Source organism: Chanodichthys erythropterus, chromosome 14, assembly GCF_024489055.1.
Source record: "Chanodichthys erythropterus isolate Z2021 chromosome 14, ASM2448905v1, whole genome shotgun sequence".
NCBI classification, from domain to species: domain Eukaryota; kingdom Metazoa; phylum Chordata; class Actinopteri; order Cypriniformes; family Xenocyprididae; genus Chanodichthys; species Chanodichthys erythropterus.
This window is the reverse complement of record NC_090234.1, coordinates 34998669-35024148: the sequence shown is the minus strand read 5'-3', so window position 1 is coordinate 35024148 and position 25480 is coordinate 34998669. Positions and strand designations below refer to the sequence as shown.

Here is a 25480-nt window from a genome sequence, read left to right as displayed (position 1 = left end):
TGAGTGCACACAAGATGCTAAACCTGGAGAATAGCATAAGTGGTAATCAACTTTGCCTGGGCAAGCAGAAATTACTGGAGGGTAAACATACTCCCTCAGATACATGGCTTAGATGGCAGGATTTCTAATTTGAGATTGGTGCGGCCCCGACATTCTTCCGAGCAGATTCAATTACTCTTAACACAATTCACACTACAGAAAATTCTGATAAGATAATCTGTAGAGCCATCAAGATAATCGTGACTTTACCTAGGCGCGTCGGAAGTATGGTCAAAAGTAATGAATTCAGTACCAATTTGGTACTAACATTTAAAAAATGTGATGATACCAGCATTTCCCCCTAGCATTTTGAGTGGATTCTTAGACACCTCTGATGCCATTATGTTCACATGCTCAATAGATATGACTGTGATTGGCTACAATGATCAACGCTTCAAAAACATGTTGTAAATAAACATCTTTGACGCTCTTCACAGAATGCTTAAAGATACATAAGGGACCGTTTGAAAATTTCAGTACCGACTTGGCATTTGAAAACACCTGTTGGAAGGGAAGAATTGGGCCCAAAATTGGCCTGATTATCTTCTAGTGTGCGGGTGCATTAAGGCATTTGTATAGTTGTTTATGATTGCTAAGCAATGTCGCAACTTGATGGATCAATGTAGAATTCGACTGATGTAAATATTTTAATTATATAATGAATTCATATAATTAATTGTATTATTGTATTATGTTTAGGGGTGTCAAAAATAACACATTTCTGCAATTATTATTTAATGCGTTTTAACATTTTCCTGAAGTAGCTATGCTAATGTCTCCCCACATCCTTTGGCTAGCGTTACAGTATATGATCAAGCTATCTGCAATGAATTACAGAAAATATAAGCAATTAATTGGTTTAAATCGAAATGTGTACATATTTTATGATGGTTTTGAATGTGGCTTATCCAGTCAGAATTAGAACTGTCCGTTTTAGCTTTCAAGTTCTAAATAAAAGGATCAATCAAATCAAATCAATCAAATGACATGACGTTCATTGCATTTTAGAACTATTTATTTATCTGGATCAACTAAATGTAGGCAACAGCCCATGGTTTTTAAAATATATACAGTTTTTGCTGAATTTTGAGTTAAGAAGTGTAGTATGTAATTAAGTTATGGGAAGCACCGTGCTGTGAGGAGAGGTCTTAGCACAGGGGTAGCTGATGGTTTATAGCTGCCAAAGCCATATATGACATATAACCAAATAGATCAACACAGCTGGCAGCCCAACAGCCTGTGTAATGTAGAAAACTCTCCTTTTAAGTTTTACTTTTGGAAGGATCAATATGTACTTATTGGATACATTTTTGGAAGTATATGACCCGACTAACCAAGCACAGGCCAAAAGATGGTGCAATAGAAGCTCTGTGCAGATAGAAGGAAAAGTGGAAAGAAAATAATTCACAAACCTAATCTTTTTTTCTTTTCTTTTTTTATTTGAGACCAGTGGAAGGGAATACTGGAGTTCAGTAGTCAATGTCCTTTTTATTGCCCTGCTTGGAGACTTGTTGCATCACAGTGATTTTAAATGATTTAAAGTATTTTTTCCAGTTTCATTGTCCATTCTTTCTGCTGTAGACTGATGTCTTCCAATTTTTTGTCAGTGCACAAGCAAGTTAATAGGAATGGTGGGAATGATTCTTAGAGAGCACAATACAAGCAAGATCCATTATATATAATTCAATGTATTTTACATCAAAATACATAATAAAGAATATGTTATTCACAAACTATAATTTGTGTGATGCAAGTTTTTTTATATTTCATTTATATTTCATATTTATATTTAATTCTGTAGTCCTCCACATGTATGTGTGTCTGTATGAATGTGGGTCATTGACACAAAGTTTTTAAAAGTGTAAAAACATAATGGAGATATAATTAATTTTGAAGTTTTATTCAGTGTTAACAATGAGATTATGTGGTTTTGTACAAACCCGATTCCAAAAAAGTTGGGACACAGTACAAATTGTGAATAAAAAAGGAATGCAATAATTTACAAATCTCATAAACTTTCATTTTATTCACAATAGAATATAGATAAAATATCAAATGTTGAAAGTGAGACATTTTGAAATGTCATGCCAAATATGGGCTCATTTTGTATTTCATGAGAGCTACACATTCCAAAAAAGTTGGGACAGGTAGCAATAAGAGGCCGGAAAAGTTAAATGTACATATAAGGAACAGCTGGAGGACCAATTTGCAACTTATTAGGTCAAATGGCAACATGATTGGGCATAAAAAGAGCCTTCCAGAGTGGCAGTGTTTCTCAGAAGTCAAGATGGGCAGAGGATCACCAATTCCCCCAATGCTGTGGCGAAAAATAGTGGAGCAATATCAGAAAGGAGTTTGAAGTTATCATCATCTACAGTGCGTAATATTATCCAAAGATTCAGAGAATCTGGAACAATCTCTGTGCGTAAGAGTCAAGGCTGTGGATGCCCGTGATCTTCGGGCCCTTAGATGGCACTGCATCACATACAGGAATGCTACTGTAAAGGAAATCACAACATGGGCTCAGGAATACTTCGGTGAACACAATCCACCATGCCATTCGCCGTTGCCGGGTAAAACTCTATACATATGCTCCTATCCAGAAGTCGTCTCTTTCAGGGAAGGCCTTGCATTTTCCAACATGACAATGCCAGACCACATAGTGCATCAATTACAACATCATGGCTGCGTAGAAGAAGGATCCGGGTACTAAAATGGCCAGCCTGCAGTCCAGATCTCTCACCCATAGAAAACATTTGGTGCATCATAAAGAGGAAGATGTGACAAAGAAGACAGAAGACCGTTGAGCAACTAGAAGCATGTATTAGACAAGAATGGGACAACATTCCTATTCCTAAACTTGAGCAACTTGTCTCCTCAGTCCCCAGACATTTGCAGACTGTTATAAAAAGAAGAGGGGATGCCACACAGTGCTAAACATGGCCTTGTCCCAACTGTTTTGAGATGTGTTGATGCCATGAAATTTAAAATCAACTTATTTTTCCCTTAAAATTATACATTTCCTCAATTTAAACATTTGATATGTCATCTATGTTGTATTCTGAATAAAATATTGAAATTTGAAACTTCCACATCATTGCATTCTGATTTTATTCACAATTTGTACAGTGTCCAAACATTTTTGGAATTGGGTTTGTAATCCATTAACACTGCTTTTGTTGGGGTTTTTTTGTTATTTTTTTAATTTTTTTTTTTTTTACAACATGGACAAAATTTGTCACCAAAAAAAGTAATTTGGTTTAACCAAAATTTCGGTTTTACCGAATGACACTTTTGGTTATACTGAATGACGATATTTTCACACAATACTAAGATGTTGCTATCTACCTAGATAACTAGTTAGCTTCCTAGCAAAAGGACAGTAAAACCTTTTATATTTAGTACAAGTTTTTAAAATATTACAACATTTTCATGTTTTATAGCGGTTGTACAGAATAACCTGATGTTTCGGGACATACCTATGATCAAGTGAAAACATGAATTTTTCAAATAGTTAAGAGAGAGTTAGTTACTTTGTTTTCGTGACCATGTGGTCCTTTGCAGCTGTCTGAATGATGTCACATCCTGTCACATGATATTGACCACATGACTTGAACCAAAATGGTCCCATTATATTGGTTACTCCGAATGATATCAGTGAAATTCATGTTTTCGGACATTCTTTCTCATAACGAAGCAACGACTTCTACACATAATTTTATTCCATTTTGCACGATATTATAAAATCATGCCAGAATAAAAAATATATACATTTATTAAATTTTAAGATATTTTAATCTCTAATGAAATGGCTGTATTGGCCTATGGACAGTTAAATTGAATGATCTTTTGACACTTCAAAAGCAAACTATAATTAAAACCTTTTGAATTCAATAAAAGAGATCTAGTTGTACTACAGTACCTTAAGCCCTATTTGGACGGGATTAGTTTTACATGGGGAGGTGGAGTAAAGTAATTTTACCTCAGGACGTCTGTAATATTAATTGGCCAATTCGCACGGCACAAGACATCTCAGTAAAACTAGCAGAAGTGGGAGGGGTAACTCGACTTACGCACTGCCGCCACCTCCCTGTCGTCATGTGAGTATATGTTGCTTCCTGATACAATGTGCGAAAACACATATAATCTAAATATATAAACTATAAATAACAGTTAGGTCCAATTTATTAATTAAATTCTGATTGGAATATGATGGTAATAGGCACTTAGCTAAAGATAAAATTAGTTTTGTGCCTCTGACAATTGCTTCGATCTTCTTTTTGCTCTGAATGGTATGTAGAAAATGCTTGAGGTTTGCCACAGACTTGTCCCACCACTTACAACACAAATGAATGTTTCTTCAAGTGCTTCCATGCTTGAAAAAATGCACAGAAAACTACTTTTAAAGAGGAAAAGATGGAATTTTACCATACATATTTACAGCGGGTCTATTCGAACTGGATTAGTATTACCTGAGGTAATTTTTCCAGACCTTTTTACAGAAGGTAAAAGTCGCCGTAATGTTTACTGACATTGTCCGTAATGATTACCGAGATGGCACATTCGGACGGGACTAAAATCACAGAGAAGCTCTGGTAATAATTTCTTTGCCCCCACGTCCCCACGTAAAACTAATCCCGTCCGAATAGGGCTATTGTCCGTAATGATTATCGAGATGGCACATTGGGACGGGACTAAAATCACTAAGAAGCTCTGGTAATAATTGCTTTACCCCCACCTCCCCATGTAAAACTAATCCCGTCCGAATAGGGCTTTAGATACCTTGGATGCCATGTCTTTGTTTTTTATTATTATTAAGGCCTTTGGACAAAAATAATGACTCGTCACGTCATTGACCCATGTTTATTGTTCAAGAATACAATAAAATCAGTAATATTGTGAAATACTATAATTTAAAGTAACTGTTTTTTTAAATTTTTTTATTTTAAATTGTAATTAATTACCGTGATGGCAAAGATGGATTTTCAGCTGACATTACTCTAGTCTTCAGTGTCACGTGATCCTTCATAATCATTCTGACATGCCGATGTGGTGCTCAAGAAACGCTTCTTAACACTGCTTAAAATTATTCTCATTTATTTTTTAGTTTTAGATTCACAAATGTGTTATGTCATCACACCTAAAACTTATATAATATACTCCTGCAACCGTGTTCGACAATAAGGTGTTGATGATGATTTTTATAGTATTAGCCTGGAGCAACAGCTCAGTGTTACTACCCCATGTGCTTGAAGCTGATTATGTTCTGTTGTTCATCTTACTGTCAGATGAACAGCCCAGGAGGTACGTGAGAAACTGCTGTTGACATCTTACAATCTGCTCCCATCCAAGCACCAGGCTCAGTGCAATTCTCTCGCTGACAGATCTTGATGCCCCTGTCTGACATCACTGTCATTTGATGAGGTGTTAAATGAAGAAGTGGAGCTCATTAAGAGAGATCGTGTTTGCTCTTTGGCTATACCTGCTCCCTTGTCTCACAGGGGACCCGTCTTGCCTGTAAGGTGTTGAACAGAACTGTGCAGTCTTTCGCAATTTTCCGACGGCATTAACGACTTCTTCATTAGTTGGGTCTGTTTCCATGGAAATAGCCTGCTGGGTGCGTGTTATCCTGGCTGATCAGGGTGCTATTGACAGAAGCACTGCATGTGCATTCATTAGTCTAATCAAGGGAAGTTCCTTAAGCCAAGTGCACACGGCCCATGGATAATTGACTGTCCACTCAGACTGTCCACAACTCCTGTGAAACTAGGGAAATGTCCCAGATGGGAATTTTATTTTCTCACGCTCTAAAATAGCTAGACAGCCATAATGTGCAATGGGCCATTTTGTAAGTATCCCAGAGGGAAGGAGTCTTGAGTGCTTTCTTTGGCTTGATCTTTCCTCCTACCATTTTGGTAAGCACACCACATTCAGAAGCGCTGCCAGCTCGACCCACTCTCCAAGGCCAGTTTAGAAGTGCCACCAGCTGTTTTGGGCCTTAATTTGTTAGTGTGGGTGGTGCTTGTGCACGGGCACTTCTGTGTAGATCCTTAACGCCTTCGCTATTTGGCATTGGGACTAATTAGCTAACAGCTGTTGAATCACTGTTGGGATGCAAGTTGTTAACAACTGCTTTTGAACCTCACATGTGCTTGCTTGTGTAAATTTGCTTTTTATGTGTTGATTTGTTTTTTCTCCAAAGCTCGTCTCTTGGGTTTAATGCAGCTGGTTCAGACTGACCTCTTTACCATCACAGCAGCACTTCAACATAAGCAGAAACCAGCTGAGTAAAGCACACATGCCCAACTACAAATTTCAGATCCCAAACCAGAAGTGTGTACATGACCTCCTCTTCATGTTGCTCTAGCATACTGGAAAATTTTGGATTCTGTTTAAATCTCATTTTAAATTATGATAATGGAATTGTAGGAAGTGTGTATTTTTTTGCTTTCTCTTCAATCTGGTACTGTATAGTTTGAGATAATAGTACCCATCCTTTGTCTTTATTACTTCACTGAATAATGCAAATAGGCATCATTGATGTCATGTAAAACCCTGAGCAGTGAGCACATTTAAACATCCATAAATATTTTTCAGTAATCCATTTTGCCCAGTTAAATTCCATAAATTTCCAAAAGCTTTTTTGGACTGGGGAGAATGTTTGAATTTTGAATGTTAATAGATGTAGTGATTGCCCAGACCAATAAATATAAAATATTTTTGAGATTGAATTTTGTTTTACATTTTTTTTTTTTTTTGGTGAATTCCAAATAAATATTGTAAATAAAATTAATAAGTTAAAATATCAATAAGTTAATTCTTAAAAAAATAGTACATTTAGTTTTTTAGTAATATTAATCCAATATATTTAATCCTTATTAAGAAAATATCATTTTTGTCTCATTAAATAATTATTTATTATTTATTTGCCATATAGACATCTATGTCTGCCATAATAAAACCCACATTAGTTGACAACTAATCTACAATACATAGTATATATAAAAAAAAAACAAAAAAAACAAAAAAAAAAACATTAAGAACTCACCGAGGATTATTATTTATGATATTACCCCATTACATTACCTATTCTGAATGTCAATATTTGTGATCAGCAAGACTAATAAATCTGTAAATATTTTTGGGAGTGTATTCTGAGTGTTTTTTCCTGATAATTTACTCACCCTCATGTCATCCAAGATGTTCATGTCTTTCTTTCTTCAGTCGAAAAGAAATTAAGGTTTTTGATGAAAACATTCCAGGATTATTCTCCTTATAGTGGACTTCTCCAAATGGTTGAAGGTCAAAATTACAGTTTCAGTGCAGCTTCCAAGGGCTTTAAACGATACCAGATGAGGAATAAGTGTCTTATCTAGCGAAACGATCAGTCATTTTCTGAAAAAAAAAATGTAATTGTATATGCTTTATATAAACAAATGATCGCCTTGCAAGTGTTTCCGCCAAAACTGCAGTTCTGTATTCTTCAAAAAGCTTACGCTATATGTCCTATGCCTTCTCTATTCTACTTATGGAATGAACGCAGCACCAATTCTGTTGGATAGGGAATAGGGAAGGCGTAGGACATATAGCTTAAGCTTTTTAAAGAATACAGAACTGCAGTTTTGGCGGAAGCACTTGCAAAGCAATCATTTGTTTATATAAAGCATATACATTTACATTTTTTTTTTTTTTTTCAGAAAATGACCAATCGTTTCGCTAGATAAGACACTTATTCCATATCTGGTATCGTTTAAAGCCCTTTGAAGCTGCACTGAAACTGTAATTTTCACCTTCAACCATTTGGAGAAGTCCACTATAAGGAAAAAAATCCTGGAATGTTTTCATCAAAAACCTTAATTTCTTTATCGACTGAAGAAAGAAAGACATGGACATCTTGGATGACATGGGGTTGAGTAAAATATCAGGAAAATTTTATTTGAAAGTGGACTAATCCTTTAAATAGAATTATTTATAATATCTGCTCTGTAGACATTAACATCGACATTGAAATGCCCACATTGGTCGACCACTAATCTACATAGCAAATCAAATTCTTTTATTTAAAAACATCAAGGAAAATTAATCAAAGGTTGATTATTTATGATATTACCCCTTATCTTTTCTGTGCATACACATATGAAATATCATAAGGTCAAGTAGTCATTTTTCCCATAAAATTTCTGGCCTGTTTTTCCATTTCTCCTGCATACTAAATAGGCTACAACACTTTTTACACATGAGCCAATACACCCACCCAGCCATACAGTACTTTATTATATAACCTCTAATGAGCAGTCTTGACCCAAGTGCATACAGTATGCAAAGAGGATGTGTGTTTTTCTGTAGCATTTGCATTCTGGATCTTTGCCTTTGCTCTTTCACATGCTCTGCTAACAATTTTACTTCCTAATCCAGCTTGACAAGTCAACAAAAATTTAGTTCACTTTGTTGTGATCGCTTTAAATCTAGAGACGGTAAGTGTTGTGAATAGGCCTGTCTCATGCAGACGGTTGATGGTATAGCAAGCCAGTTGCCATATTCATTTACCTAATTAGTTACACGCTGTTCCGAGAGGGATAATTGAGAAGGCATCATGGTAATTTGCAACATAACCAAGCTAATAATTTGTTATTGATTCCCTCATCCAATGGTGAAACTGTAAATTAGCCCCTGGTGCTTCTTGGTGGATTGCATGAATTCACTCTTATTTTTAAAACACTCAAATAATATTATGTGCCACAAGATTAAGTTTGGCCCTGCATGAAAGATGGTGATGTGCTGCTGGATTCTCTGTGGCTATAAACTCCATATATCATGTCTACACTGAAATCGCATTAACGTCAGAGGTGCACAACTTTTAACAGCATTTGTCCACAATATAAAATTCTGGTGTGCTGATGTCCGTAAAAAGGCATCTTAACTAGTTTAACCAGAAAGTTTTAGTAGGGGTCAATGTTTCCTGGTTAGTCTAGTTAGCCCCTGCTGGCAGATGCTGTAACTACAAAGCATCTTTTTAGCCATTCAATAGTTGTTATGAAGATTAAGTAAAACTTTTTACAATCATAAATAGCAAATATTTAAATATTAAATATACATTTAAATCACATTTTATTTTATTTCATTTCATTATTTCATTTTATTTTATTTTATAAACATGTCAAATACAGTATGCAGATGATCCACTGTGCCGAAAGTTATATTATATTATATTATATTATATTATATTATATTATATTATATTATATTATATTATATTATATTATATTATATTATATTATATTATATTATATTATATTATATTATATTATATTATATTAGTTGTGAAATAAATGGTTACATTTTAAATTCACTTTTCCTCTCTTCTGAATTTGCGACCATATAAGGAAAATTGGGCTTATTTTTGCTAATGAGTTCCTTAAGGATACTAGATTCCAGCTAAGGGCAATGTGGGTGTTCAATTAAAGCTTTGTTTCCTAGGTCAAGAGGTTTGCTCGCTGAAGTGTGACACATTATGATTTGAGCAGTTAGCATTATAATGTCTGCGACGAGATTGACGGGCAGCTGCTTTTTAGAGAGCGCAGTGATTGAGATAACTGCTGTATGTTGTAATATGACTGCACTGGGGCTGCTCTGAATAGAGATGGAGATGTCATGCCTCACCTCTAATAAGATCAGCCGTGATATTAAAACTCCTCCGCATATGAAGGAGACGGAAGTGCCTCGGCACTTAAGGGGTTTTATGCTGATCAAGCTGGGCTACCACTTATTGCCAGAAACTTTTAACAACAACACCCACCACTTCTGCTTCCTAACCCAGTTCCACTCTACCATCTATCACAGTTACTGCATGTGAATTTTAGCTTCTTTTTTTTACCTCCATGTTTTACCGTAATTGTTGTGATGCAAAAGCTGATCTACATTGCTACTTTTCAAGTGCTAGATTATTTAACCACAAAACATTCAGGGCTGAATGCCACACAAACTGTTTAGGTTGGACTGAAAAGATCAGGGATCTTGTACAATACACTTAAGCCGCTCTTTCCAAATGTTATGATCAAATGGAAGGATTTTGCAATGTCACAGGTGCTAATAAACAGCCAGAAACAGCACAACTTTGGACTTACTGATGTCATTAAATACCATCTGTCATATCAGTTGGTTCTTGTGATGAAGGTACCATGTAGAATTCTGGATATGGATAATAAATGGTATTAAATCAAACCCATGACCTTGGTGTTTCTAGTGCCATGCTCTATTGTTTGAGCTACAGAGATGACTTAACATATCACATTAAACTGAACATCACTTTATAGATTCACTTTTTACTTGGGGAAAACACCCATATTGGTCTACCACTGTAGAGTGTATGCTTTTATTTCAAAACAAATCGAAAATTAGATTTCATTTTCATAATATGACTCCTTTACCACTTTAATTTCATACAAATTCAAATGCTTTTTCTTTCCCCCTTTCTACCTCACTGTTTTTTTCTAAGTCAACAACTTTGATGAAATCATAAAGAAGTGAAATATTGCTATTCGACTCCCTTGATAATAAAGGTGTGTGTGAACTGCTTAAAATGAAAACTTTAAAGAAAGTGCAAGAAATAAACTTAGAGTAGTAGTATATTTATTAGAAATTTTTGTCTCCTCTCTTAACAGGTGCATTCCAGAGGCCCGCCTTGGCAGCTAGAGGAGAGGTCGGCCTCCGTCAACATGACAGTGTTGCCACGGTGCGTGGCTTCCCTGGCTGTGCCTGGCCTTATCCTCTGTTTCATCACTCTTCCATTTCCTGCTATACTATCCCAGAGGCCCCCTCTCCCCACAGAGCCCTCCCCCACCCCAGCACCCCACACAAGGCCAGAGTGTACCCGCCTAGAGCACCCCGTCGTCTCTATTCAAGGTGAGCATTAATGTCTCTTGCAGTAAATGCACTCTCGCTCCTGGGATATTGCAGCAATATTTTTGTTTTCTCTTGGTATCTCTTGCAGTACATTTGTCAGCAGTGTTGGGGAAGCAACTTTTGAAATTCTAGCTTGCCAAACTAAAAGTTAATCTAAAGTTGTTGAAGATGTCAATGTTAAAATATTTTCTTCAATCAAACATTAATAAAGACGCCTTTAAGTAAGCCATTGTTTGAAGTGTAAGAAACACGTCTCAGAGGCAATATCAAAACAATACTTTGTCTGGTTATCCCAACCAGCCCAGTGTAGCAACATTGGCTCAACCAATAGTGTGTGTTTGGGCGAGGCTTTTTGTTTTTCTGACCAATGATGGGGAGTGTTCAGGAAACCTGTTTGAAAACATTTTACAATTCAAATTAGTGATGCTAATTTAAATGCTTCACCTTTAATCCTCAGTCAGCGTATTATTTTAAAAAGTTTGCTACACTATAAGCTACTAACATGAAAGAAGCGATAACACTTTAGAATGCTATTCCACTATTATAATGAATAATAGTGGAATAGGAAAAAAAGGAACAGGAAAAAAACAGGAACAGGAAAAAAATTGTATCACAATATTAACATTCTAGTAACTACCATTAACTAAAAAGGAACTTTGATTACCAATTTAGCAAGTAATCCGTTGAAAGAGGTAGTTCACTATTAGCTTATCAGTAACTACTACTTTTTTCATACCTCCCGGAAGACTGCTAAGAACTACTAATTACGCTTTATTTTAGGGTCTTTTAACTAGTTGCTTATTAGAATGAATATTACTAGAATATTGGATATTTATTAGTACTTATAAAGCACATATTAATTTCTTATTCTGCATGATCATATTCTACATTCTTAATCCTACCCAATACCTAAACTTAACAACTACCTTACTAACTATTACTAAGCAGTAAATTATGAGTTTGCTGGGGGAAAAGTCGTAGTTCCCTATGCTAAAGTGTTACCGAACTACTATATACAGATTCATAATTAATGTGAGAAATGCATAATGTATAATTAATTACTAAATTACTAACTAAAGTGAAGATCATGGTAATCGACTAGTATCTACTTATTATGAGAATTAACTTATAACTAACTAATTTGTTAATCAGCATTCTAAAGTGTTCCCAAGGCTGCAGTTTCTTTTTAACCTTTTCAGATGGTATATTATTTATGTGGCATAAAACAATCAGAGTTTTTAAATGAATGAACTCAGTTAGGCCATCAGCATTAAATTTACACAAAACAATAACAATAGCAACAAAACTATGTGACTGCATAGATAATACAGCATCTAGTTATTTAATCATTAAAACAGAAGACTCAGAATGCTGTGCGTGGATGAATTGCATGAATTGGTGATGTTGAATTCACCAAGTTGACTACATTAATCGTATTTTACCAATGCCACATACTGAAAGATGGTGCAAGAACTGGAAAAATGACTGGTTGCTGGAAAAGCTATACTCTTTGAAAATAGCTACTGTCATACTACAGAAAAATATAGTTGGTTGCATTGTTGGCTAACCCATGCTTGAAGGGCACATAAGGTAGCTTGCATATAATTTTAGCACATGTGCATACCTTAGTCAGATTTAATTGCAGATAATCGCAGCAATTTTTAGTCTTTTGTTGGAAGATGTGGCCAGGCATGCTCACCATCATTATAAACCATTTTCTGACAAAGTCCACTTCTGGAATTCAAAGTGTTAGGGAATGTAGTGCCCAGCCTAGTGAGTCTGGTTGTTTTTCTACTATCCCTGTATTTTATGCAGGCTCAGACTGTAGATATAAATTTTTTTGTTTTTGTTTCTTTATCTTATTCTTTTGGTTTTCTACTCATTTCAGACAGTGATAGAGCATGATGAAGATAGCAAGTGATAAACATCTTTCATTTCGTCAAGATTTCTATCCTCCTGTGTCCTAGCGCACAAAGAAAACAGATTGTGCATCCATACCTTGATATCACTTAGAAAATCTTTTCCATACCCATGGAACAAAGGTGTTTTCTACTAGAAGAATTTATTTTATTTAGACAAGAGTATGTTTGTAGTGAATATGATCTGTTGACGGTTGTCTTGGCCATGGGGTGGGAGCAGCGTGTTTTTTGACTCACTGAGAGACATGTCAAAGATTGCAGAGTAATGCCTCTTGGGAAACAAAAGGAATTGATGACCAGGGGGCTCTATTTAATATATGAAACCTGCTTGGACATTAGGGCAGCCATGGCTCATATAGACATCGCCTACGGCCAGTTCCATTTATTGCTTCAGAAAAAACTCTGCATTTTGATTTGTCATTTTATGCTTTGCTATTAAAGCAACAAGATTGTTTTTTCTTTTCATAGTGTTAAAATAGGACTGGATTTACAAATGGCCTTGTTGACTGAGTTAGAAAACACTACAGTTTGTAAACAAGCACTAAATCGTAAAGCCAGATAAGCAAAGAAATATAACTCTAGATGAAACTGTCATGAAATTCTAGATGGCGCAGACTAATAGGTCCTTAACTCACCTGCTTTCAATCACATCATTCTCTGTAGGACAGAGAGCTGATTGGATCCTGCTATATCAGTAGCCAATGAGCTTGTGTGCTTAACATTCAAATACTTGGTTAGCATTTGCCTTAGCATTGCAGCGTGTTTTCAAAAAACCCTCCATCTTCCTCAGCTCCACATGTATAGATCAGCAATAACTAACAGCAGCATCGTAGCAGATCTATTCCGCCGAGACCAATATATTAACATTGTCATATCCATTAATAATTGCCAATCCCTCCGAGAGTTGTCATGACAGAACTATCTTTTTGTTTTTCTGCCGTTCTCTTTTTTCTTTTACTTCTTTTTTTTATAAGGTATTCTATTCCCTTCCGTCATTTTAGCTCCCAAAGCAAAGGCACTGTGGAATGCATAGCATTCATGATAAGAGCTGCTGAACAATTAGCTTTGCATTGTAAGCTAGCACACCTCGAAATCTCTCTTTATGTGTTCTCAATGGCATGAAAGTCCCATAGTACACCTTAATGCTTTCTTTTATGCTGAAGCAGTGGTATGGAAGCCCTGGTACAATGGAAGTGTTGGCTGAACTTGAGATTAGGTTCTTTGATGGATGAACGTTTTTTTAATTGACGCCTTCTGGCGGCTGCTCGGTGGAGTCACCTAAGGCGTATTGGGGGCCTCTATCTCTGATCTCTGACAAGGTCAGTAGATTCACTCATGCCTTTGAACTATTCTAAACCATGGAAATGATACTCTTAAGATGATTTAGCATGGTAGAGCATGACCACCATGGTAGGTCCCATCATTGCTAAACCTTTCCGGGGCTTATAGTATGGGTCTAGCTATATTAAGACTTTACACAGTTTATGTTGTTTTTTATTTTTATTTTAAACATGTATAAAATTCCTTGAACCAAGGTACATTTACTTTTTTTACTTTTTTTTATTTATTTATTTATTTATTTTTTAATAATATTTAAACAATTTCTTAAACAATTTTTTAAGAAAATATTTGTTTTCCTACTTGGTTTATGTATAAATAAGTAAAACAAGAAAAAAGAAAAAAAAATCTACCTGTTCAGTAACATTAAATATATTCAAGATACAGTCTTTGGAAACAAGTCTTAATATCTTATGCAGTGTTGCTTCTTGAGTAAATTAATCTTCAGCATTTTTAACTGGAAAGTTAGAAAAAAAGTAATTCACATTGTAGGCTTGTTTTTTTTTTTTTAATGGCAAAAAAAAACTAGAAACTAGGAGAGTATTGTAAGATAATGCTGTGTATTTGAACATTTTAATGGTGTTATATAATAAATTATTTAATTGTTTTCTCCTGAGGTGCACTGATAATGCTAGTAAAGTTGCACCAAAAACCTTTTTTGTGTGTGTGACTCTACCATTAAATTCTTTGTAAACACCCTCTTTGCATATGAAATGAGAAACAATGTTCATAGTTTGTGGCATGTTTTCTATTGGGTTCAATATAGTTGCTGCTGCTCTGACCTTCAATAACAACCTCTTTGTAAAGGCTGGATTCAATTGTGGCAGGTTCATAAAACAATTCTCACTGAAATGTGACACATAGACAGTTTCACTCAGACTGAAATTATCAGAGACCTCCATATCTTATTGTTATATGCCAACTGAAATAATAACATTTTCTTTTTTGTGTTTTAGAATGATATATCCTACTTCCTCCATATTACTTCACCACGACTGGTCGGTCCAAGTTGCCGACCACCGATTAGGCATCATTGATGTGTAAATGTGGGCAGTCATGTGTCAATGCATTCATCTGACTTCAGAAAGATGTGGAAGTTCGGAAAGAGATGTTTTTTGGAGTTTCCTTTCAATAGATGGTCTTTTTGGCCTGGAAAAGTTTTCAGTTTTGAAACTCTGAGTATGTTTACACTGAACCCTTTTATTTCAAGAGATCAAAGAATGTTTTTTTATGATATGACTACCACTTTTAAGAAACTCAAAGCTGTTGGTGTGTGGTTATAATACCATATTGAAAGCAACCTGATACTTACTCCTTTGAGAGAAAATCCATATTTTTTCCTCACATGTTATACGTGACAATCCCCTCTAAAATCATGCCAAGCATATCTATACACCAGCTGCAGCATGCTGGTACTATAAGAAGTCTCAGATAAGTTTAGATGTCTGGGGACGTCATTTGGATGGATTTTTTTTTGTGTGGGTGTATGTGTTTTTTTTTTTTCTTCATGACTAAGCTCGCACAATCACACCTGCATGCCTACTCTATCTACATAGACTTCAACATATCACTGCAAACACATGCATGCTCAGTTGAGAAATTCCATGCTTCTGAAAATCTGGAATCAGCAAACATTTGCTAAACGCATGCAACATTTCAGCAAAAACCTGTGCTGTATTCAATCAGTGAAATATGCTGAAATAGTACAGCACTGAGTTTTTAAATTAATTGGCTTTATTTTCAGCATTGTGTATTTGCTATTTTGTATAAGTTTGAAATAAAACACTAAAAACTAATTACAATCATTTTTAATTCTACAAGTAAATACAGGCATCATATTGTGTACAGTATGAAAAATAGATATTCATTTTAAGGCTTGCTAAAGACATTTAACAGTGTCATTAAAGGATTAGTTCACTTTCAAATGAAAATTAGCCCAAGCTTTACTCACCTTCAAGCCATCCTAGGTGTATATGACTTTCTTCTTTCTGATAAACACAATCAGAGATATTTTAATAAATATCCTGACGCATCCAAGCTTTATAATGGCAGTAAACAGGGGTCATGAGTATGAGCTGAAGAAAGTGCTTCCATCCACATCCATCTATCATAAACGTGTACTCCACACAACCCTGGGGGGTTAATAAAGGCCTTCTGAAGTGAAACGATGTGTTTATGTAAAAAAAAAAAAAAAAATCCATATACTGCCAGACTGCCTTCCGTTTTCAAGTTAGGAAGAAAGTGTAAACTGGCGTGACGTCAGTTACACTTTTTTTGTAAGTTTAATAGGGAAGGCGTAGGACGTAGCGTAAGCTTCTTGAACTGCAAGAGTTTTCCACTTTCTTTGTACATTGAATATGGAAGGCAGTCTAGTAGAAGCTAGATATTTAGTTCATAACTTGTTAAATATGGATTTTTTTATTTATTTATTTTTTTTTTTTACACAAACGCATCACTTCAGTTCAGAAGGCCTTTACTAACCCCACGGAGCCATGTGGAGTATGTTTATGATGGATGGATGTGGATGGAAGCACTTTCTTCAGCTCATACTTTAAACTGCCATTATAAAGCTTGGATGTGTCAGGATATTTATTAAAATATCTCTGATTGTGTTCATCAGAAAGAAGAAAGTCATATACACCTAGGATGGCTTGAGGGTGAGTAAAGCTTGGGCTAATTTTCATTTGAAAATGAACTAATCCTTTAAATTCTTGTTTTTTTTTTTTTTTTAAAAAAGATTAACTTAAAACGTAAAGGTAATATAAATGAATTATAATTATAAAAAATTATATATATATATATATATAATATATATATAATTTTATATATATATATATATATATATATATATATATAATATATATATTTGTAAGTCGCTTTAGATAAAAGCGTCTGCTAAATGACTAAATGTAAATGTAATGGAAATGGAAATGGAAAAATAACTGAAATGAGCATACCGATTAAATATTGCCCAATTAACAATATAGTACCAATTGATCATGCATCAAAGAACCTGATCTCCTTTAAGAGCTGTGCTGCTTTTTCATATTTTTTTCTATGTATAAATGCGCTAGACAGACATCTTTGCGCTCGCATCTCACATCTTTTGCAGCATCTTGTGCATGACACGCTGGCACTGTCCTTAAAATGCAGCACTCAAGGTTAAAAAAAGTTAAACTTTTAAAAAACTGTCTTTAGACCTTGTTTTTTTATTCAATCCACTGCCCTGAGTCTATTTTTTTTAACACAAAAACGTGCTCTCTTTCTGTATTCCTGTTATTGTTGTATAAAACCAACATCTATAGTTACCAGATTTGGATCTTGGTAATTTATTGGCCATGTAGACATTGACAACAGCACGATTTAAGATCTAATGTTGGGTATGGTGTATCCGTACATGTCCAATACCAAGAACCTAATGCAAAGTCCTAACCCGTTAGGCTGGAATTACAGTAATCTGTCCCGAGAGGAGTGGTGCCACAGAGCCATTGTCTACCTTCCACTCACCCTGCCATTGTAATTGTCTTGAGATTGTTCGTCTCGTCTGTAGAACATGTTCAGAAACCAATCTCTAGTGGGTAATAGTGCTGTTGTTTAACCACGGCTCCATTTAAAGGGGACCTTGAGAAGAAAGAAAAAAAAAAAAAAACGAAACAATGTTGTTCTTTAACTTCAGGCCCTTACTGCTGTCTCCCTCCACCTAATTGGTCTGTGATTTCAGAGGCACTGATGCCTGAACTGTTCTGGCATGTTGTTGGACCCTCTGTCTCTGCAGACACAGAAAGTAGAGGGTGTTGTCGGTGTTTGCAAGTGAGCCTAACCTTTGGGTTCAGTTGGAGCGCTTGTTTATGTTTGCTAACTGTGAATGAAATGGAACTTAGTTAGTGGTTTGAACTGATAGCAGCGGCCCTTCCGCTTCTACTTGCCCTTTCCTGTCCATTTTAGACGCTGACGTGCTACGCTTCAATGGCCATTTAAAATTGCCAGCCCAGGTTTCTCTCATTGGCTTTGTGAAAGGTACTCTTTCAGATCTTTGCCTGAGTTGAACCGGCCCTTGATTTACGGCCTCATCCCCAGAGTGCCCTTACCCCCGTCTGTCCTCTCTTGTTGTGCTGTGGCATTTCTTGGGGTGCTCATTGTCTTCCTATTTTTATAATCAGAGTTCAGTCTGCGTAAGAGGATTTAGGTTTCTGTGGCTCTCTCTGCTCATGCAGTGACAACAGGGGATACAACAGCACGGAAATCTCACGGCAGGCATAGGGAAGGAGACCAGAAGACAAAACAAAAGTAAATTCGGACTGTGCTCAGATAAGCTCCGGCCTGTATCTTCTGATAAGATTCTCTGAGCTCAGATGAGAGATGGGCCAGTCTTTTGAGCGAAGAGATGCAAAATATGGTCTAGATGACTGTCTCTCGCAGGACAGTACTAGTGCTTACATGTTGTGCTTTGTGAACCCATCTGCTTTACAGAAGAGCTGGGCCTACAGCAGTCAATGCTGATCCATATTCACTTTCTCATATTGATTTGAGAGAGGACTGGCTCTCTTAGGTTATTGGATTACCTTGTTTCTTTTGGAAAGTATTTCTCATTGATAACTTTTTTAGCCTCACACTGCATAAAATATTCCAAAATCTACTCCCTAACCACATTACGGATATTGCAGTTTAATTGTTTTTATATTTAGTAATTAGCTTAAAGCAATGAATTCAACAAACATAGATAGAACTTGTGCTTTATTTATTTATTTATGTTTTACATAATAATTAAAAAGAAACATACAAGGGCAATGTTGAAAACCCATGATATTGCTGTTTGTGGATTAGCATTAATGGCTTTTCATTTGCATAGCGTTGAAGTTTTGTGATCCTTGTTTCAATAATTTTAATCATCTACATTTTTTTATGTGCAGTGATGCATGACAGTTCTGATTACTGAACTAAACTTTTCCCTCAGAGGGGCAAAAGTGCATTCAGAATATTTGTAACAATTTTAATGTTTACAGCATTTTTTGAATGTTATGACATCTTGAAGTCAGCTTTTTTCTTTTTAAAATCTTTAGTAATTGTTTATATATATATATATATATATATATATATATATATATACTGTATGTATGTGTATATATATATAGCATTGTATATGATACGATCGTTAAATTGTGTTAAATTGTGTTTTGATTGGGTGAAGTTCAGAAATTGTTCAATATGTGTCCATAACCTTACACTTTGTCAGATTATTAAACATAATTAGTTTAAGTATTGTGCATGTGAAATATGAACTCTGTGACTGACGAAAGTTTGGTATATTTCTGCAGAATCTGAACTCACATCATTCGTAGTTCTACACATCCTCCCTTGTGTGTTCATTAATAAAATATTTTGGCAAATTTGATTATGCTTTCAGCTACCAATAAAAGTCTTGTACACTCAGCCCTGTTTAAATTCATATTTAAATTGACCACATTTCCACCAATATATATATTGCCGTATAAGTCTGCCATTTCCATCTGGGCCTGTTATTAGCTAGCATTTGTGTGATTTGTAGCATAACAACAGCAGTCTTGCAATCAATACCTGCAGCAGCGTGGCCAAAACCACCCCTTTCGTCTTCCTCTCTGCGTGGAGCATTAAGAACCAGTCAGTTGCAAATCTCTGAGAACAAAAAACATAATGATTATGATTTATGTCCTCAGGAGCGTCTTGGATGCAGACTGTTGAACCTGTTCTTGTCCCTCGGATCTGCTGGCTAACGCATTAATCTCTTCCTCTCCGTGTTTGGTGAGGAAAATGCAATAATCGTCCATCAACGCTTTCTGGCCTGGCCCTCGTATTTATCCCTTTTTATTGCATATGGATTGCTGGACGTCAGGCAGACTTGATGATGTGTGGAAGCTGTCGGTGCATATAAAACCACCGTTTATATAAAACTCACAGAGGCTTAGAAGTCCATCAGAAAGGGCACTTTACGATCACAACTTCTGTAAGCTAAGTAAAAACAAACATTCGGATAACCTCATCACTCAATGTGGTGGTGCACACACATTTTGTTGTTTTTCTTAAAAATCACTATGAAGGGAAGTTGAAGCTATTTATGTTATGAGGGTTTAGTGGGTAATGTATTTGAGCCCTGGAGGACATACAGCTGAACAGCTGAGTCTGTTTGTTTGCTTTTGCAAAGATCAGCTTTTTTATTCTGCACCTGATGTTTAACTCTGGTGTGGTTTAGACTGACTCAGAGGTTATCATGATCATCCTTCAACCTGCACAATCTATGCGGTTTGTCAGTGCACCTGTTTTATGCTTTGTTTATGAAGCATTCACACTCATTTCATGCCCCGCAGGACCTGGCTAAAACTGGAATAGATTTTCATGGTGATCCTAGCAAGTCCATTCTGCACTCTAAAAAATGCTGGGTTAAAAACAACTGTTGGGTTAAATGTTTGCCCAACCTGCTGGGTAGTTTTATTTAACCCAACTATTGTTTGAAAATGACTATATGGCTGACTTAAAATGAATCTAAAATGAAATTAAAATGTTCATTTATTAAACATATTAATAAATGTTAATTTTCAAGATATTTTGGGTTCATTTTAAGTAAGCAATACTGTAATTTTTAAACAATAGTTGAGTTAAGTAAAACTACCCAGCAGGTTGGGCAAACATTTAACCCAACTGCTGGGTTAAAACAACCCAATCGCTGGGTTTGTCCATTTCCATTTTTTTTTTAGAGTGTTTTTTTTTTTCTGGTCTAACATGGCAGAAAATGCTGGTCAACTAGTTTGTTTTTCTTATGAAGCTGATTGACCAAGGTTAGCTGGTTGCGGTAGTTAAAAAGCCTTGGTTTTCTATGGATCCCACATATATGGTGACCAGAATTACTAGTCTTATTCAAGGAAGAACATGCATGCTAGCTAGCTATATTTAGAGTAAGTTTGTGTCAGTTATATGTAGGGTATAATATATGGGTTTCTAAATCTGGGAGTTCAAAATCATTCAAAATAACAAAAACTGCTAACATCAAAAATCACAAAGGCCATGTTCACACAGCAGCAGAATACGGCTGTCAGAACTGTAATTCAGTTCTCAATACGGTTACGTTCACACACAGTTCAATTTTTTATGGGAATGACAACCGCAAATTTATAACCGAACTCACACCCGTAAATTTTCAGGACTCACAACTGCATTCTCGGAAAACACACTGTGTGAATGGAACCAGACTGGACAACTAGTTGTCTGTTATGTCAAACAGTGTGAGAGAGCAACTCTGTGCTGCACAAATGCATGTCTACCATTTGTAGCCGCACTACACTATCACAAACGTGTGTCTAACTTGTCTTATAGCGACAGTGATATGAGGGTTTTAGGTCTAGTCATTGTTGCTGGAGCTTCTCTTGTCAGTTTTGTGTGCTATGCACGACTCAAATGCTCTGCTCTGCATTCAGATATAAACACTTCTGTCAGTTAGTAAAGATTTGACAGATGAACTCTCAGCTCGATTGGACTCTTGTCATTTTAAGTGATGAGACTTGTCATTTTTATGAACGTTGCCATCTTTGATTTTACTTTGGTCACTGTCGCTATGGTTAATGGTAAGAGAATACGGGCTTGCATGTTCATGGTATTGGAGGCGCTACTGTAAGTTGCTGTGTGAACGGGACAATTCGAGACTCACACCTGTAAATAAATGCGGCTGTCAATCCCAAAATTGACGTTCTGTGAATGCAGCCAAAATGATTACCCATTTTATTTATGCATAATGTATATATATATGTATATATATATAATGTATTGACCTTTCATAAATGAAACAACCTATAAATAAACTTGCAACCGTTCATTATGGTGTAAATAAAGCCCTAACCTTCAAGTAAATGACATGGGTCATAGTGGTTTGCTGACATAAAAGGTTGAAAACCCCTGTATTGCATTATAGACTGTGAGCTGTCTCACTGACCTACAGTAACAATCAATAAACTCCATACTCCATAAGCTTCAAGCTTATATATAAGCTATATATATATATATATATATATATATATATATATATATATATATATATAAAATAAAAAAGACCCTGTCTTGTTCCTCTCAGTTATTAATCACTGTCTGTAAGGCTGCTGTTCTTGATGTATGATAGCCAATAAAACGTTCTATGATTCTTTTTGAACATGTTCTATTAGAGTGATCAAAGGCCATAACCACATTTTAACACGGGTGTGATGGATGCTTGTGGATGGGGTAAGCCTATAGTACAGATTGTGTTTGTTGCCCTGTCATTATTTTCCATAAATAATGCCTGAATAATATAGCCATATGGTCCCAGTAATTTAGTTTGTTTATATATTAATTTAATTGCATAACAGGAGCAATTTTTTTTAATACATCGTTTCCTATCAGTTCTCTGCAAAAATATTCTCTCATTCATGTGATTCGTTTTCCCATGTGAATAACTGATTGTTTTGAATGACCCCAGCATCTGGATGACTCCATCCCCTATGACAGATTCGGACTGTATGAAGTGGTATTTATGGATGTCTTGATAATAGAAACCAGTTTCACCTCTGCATTGACCTCTGGTGTGAGAAAGCTGCAGCTGTGTTTGTATGCACCTCAGTGCACACTGTATTGCGACTGTATTCACTTAGCATTAATAATTTTATTTTTAAATTTAGTATTTCTAATTTCTAAATTTCCAATTTACAAAGTGTCATCACCAACTACTGGCTTGGCATGCATAATACAGCGTGTTTAGTCGTTTTTGCATCTTGATTGTTTTGACAACATTGTCATCTGTACGTGAAAAATGAAAAAAGGAAAAACTTTATAAGTTAATAAATAATATTAAATGATAATTTGTTTAATTTTTATGTACTTGCATATTTATTTGCTTACTTAATTTTTTATTTTCAGGGAAAAATCTTTCTAGCGGCCTTTCTAGATGCAAATTAATTTATTACGTGTGCTTGACTATGTTATGCATTTTGTGAATGCTTTTATCCAAAGTAACTTACATTTCAGTTAACATATACAATTAACAATTAACATTTTATTTTAGTATATGCATTCCCATATATTAAATGTTTATAATTATTATTATTTTTTATTTATTTTTTTTGGAAGTTTCATTTTGTGAAGTACGTTGGTTTTGAATTATTTTTGTAGCTTAAGACAAATTGGTCATGAATGGTAAAAGCTGCGCTTTCATCACTTCTTAGGAAAGTGAAACTTGAGCCTGACATGTACTGTAATATAAACCTTTGGAGTACAAACTATTTGAAAACAAAATTATGTAATATTAGTGAAGGATTTCTGAATTTTAGCTGGACATGTCGTATCCAGAATACTGCTGAGAAATCCTATTCTGTATGGAAGGATAACAAATCTTTTGGTTCCTTTTACAGTGAAATCCCATTTACTAAGCCACATTAAGGTTAACAATAGATCAAGTGGTTTTTATATTTACATAATGCTCTTTCTGTCTCATGTAATTCCACATCAATAGACCCAGTCTGTTCTGTAAGAGTCTGCCAGGGCAAATTGTTTTGATTTTCTGAAACTTTGTATCAAACAGCGCTTTTATGTTCTGAGATTTCTTGGGTAAGCAGAGTTTTGACTAAGTGTCATGTTGAATTAGGATCAGTATCCTTGAAGAGGCCCAACTAGCTTTGAGCAGAGCTCTCTGGTCCTCCTCACATGTTCTTGGGAACTCATGGGAAGAAACTACAATCGTTTTCCTGGATTAGTGACCTCCATTGCCTAACTCATTTTGCTTAATCCATCTGTGAGGCTAAACCATGGGTTCTTTAATGGAATTATGCTCTGATATATCTAAACTTTCAAAGTTTGTCAAATGAAATTAGTGATTACTGTATCACTAATATACCTGTTTTTTTCTTTTGTCTTTCAGCTCTAAGTCCTTTGATCTCTACTTTCTCCCATCCTGGTGTAAGGGACTACTCCCAGCTGACCCTTGACCTCACCAGGAATGAACTTATAGTGGGAGCGAGGTAAAAACTTTATCTTATATAATTTTTTCCCCCCTATAAATTTGCTACTCTTATTTATTTATTTTTTTATGTTTATTTTGCTTTATTGTTTGGTCACTACATATTTTAATTTGTGTTTAAAATTGTAATGCTGGTAATAGAAACTGTAATGAAAGTTATTTTATTAAACAAGAAAAATGCAAAACAAAACCATTTTCACTAGTAGTCTGACACCTCACATTATTTTTCATTTCCCTTGCCATATTTTCATTGAAAGTGACATTGAATGAAATGTCATTTTATGGAAACTTTCCGGTGGATAGATTATAACAAACTAACCTTTTGCTATCTCTCTTTCATTTTATCTGCAGAAACTACCTCTTCAGACTAAATCTAAACAACATTTCACTAATTCAGGTAAGATACAGACCTACAGTTTTTAATTATGTTCACTCTCTTCTACTAGATCACGATTCCTGCTTGATGTGGCCTTTGTAACTTTTTGGCTAGGGCTGTCTATCAAGCCTTTGGGTGTTAGAAAGTGCTGGCTTATGGTTATTGATTCTGAAATGAATGGGTCAGCTCCCCAAACCGCCTGGACAAACTTCATAGGAAGTGGCATTGCCTGGCACAGAGAGCAAGTGCCATCCTCAGTGAATGAACCAAGAGTTTACTCTGGCTTGGTGCTAAAACCCCTATGAAGGTCAGCCAGGACTGTCTGAGGTTTAAATAAAGCAATGAAATGAGACTGTGGTGGCTTTCCCACCTGTTGCTGTGGTTGCATATATCTCTTTTATTCCACCAGTAATCTCTCTGCCTTGTCTGATGCTCTCACTCGAAGACCACTCATAAAGTTTCATGCATGAATCAGCATGTGGTTGAAAATAAAATTTCAGTATCAGTCAGACTCATTCTCTCTCACCTTAGACAACCAAATGCACATCTGATTGCACAACAAAAACAGTCGCTCCATTCACACATTCCCAGGTCTACGTCTAGTGTTTTGTTTCAATGACATTACTAAATTTGTTGCCGTTTTCTCCGCTGTCCCAGTGGAGAGGATTAGGTGCAATTTCATTTTCCTCCATCTCACCTTCGCCTGTGTGTCTCTCCTGGGCGATCTCAAACTGTGAATAAACAAGGCCGATCTTTCTTCATTTCGAGTAACTGGAGCATCACAAGTGGAGGCACGGTCCAAATTGATGAGCAGCACCTTGCCAGCTTTTAAGAGTGTCTTTGCCTAAACAGCACACAGAGGGAGGATATTAAAATGGGCACATACAAGAGGTTGAG

At 35.6% G+C, this 25480-nt stretch overlaps 1 protein-coding gene across 3 annotated transcripts in view; it reads left to right on the top strand.

Moving 5' to 3' along the window:
* Window positions 1–25480, top strand: part of sema5ba (sema domain, seven thrombospondin repeats (type 1 and type 1-like), transmembrane domain (TM) and short cytoplasmic domain, (semaphorin) 5Ba) — a 162705-nt gene that overhangs the window by 69477 nt on the left and 67748 nt on the right. For all 3 annotated transcript variants that reach the window (XM_067410196.1, XM_067410197.1, XM_067410198.1), the window contains 3 exons: window positions 10701–10941; window positions 24109–24208; window positions 24559–24604. In XM_067410196.1, coding sequence (XP_067266297.1) covers window positions 10755–10941; window positions 24109–24208; window positions 24559–24604 — 333 coding nt within the window. In that variant the 5' untranslated portion in view covers window positions 10701–10754. The remainder of the gene's footprint in view (window positions 1–10700; window positions 10942–24108; window positions 24209–24558; window positions 24605–25480) is intronic.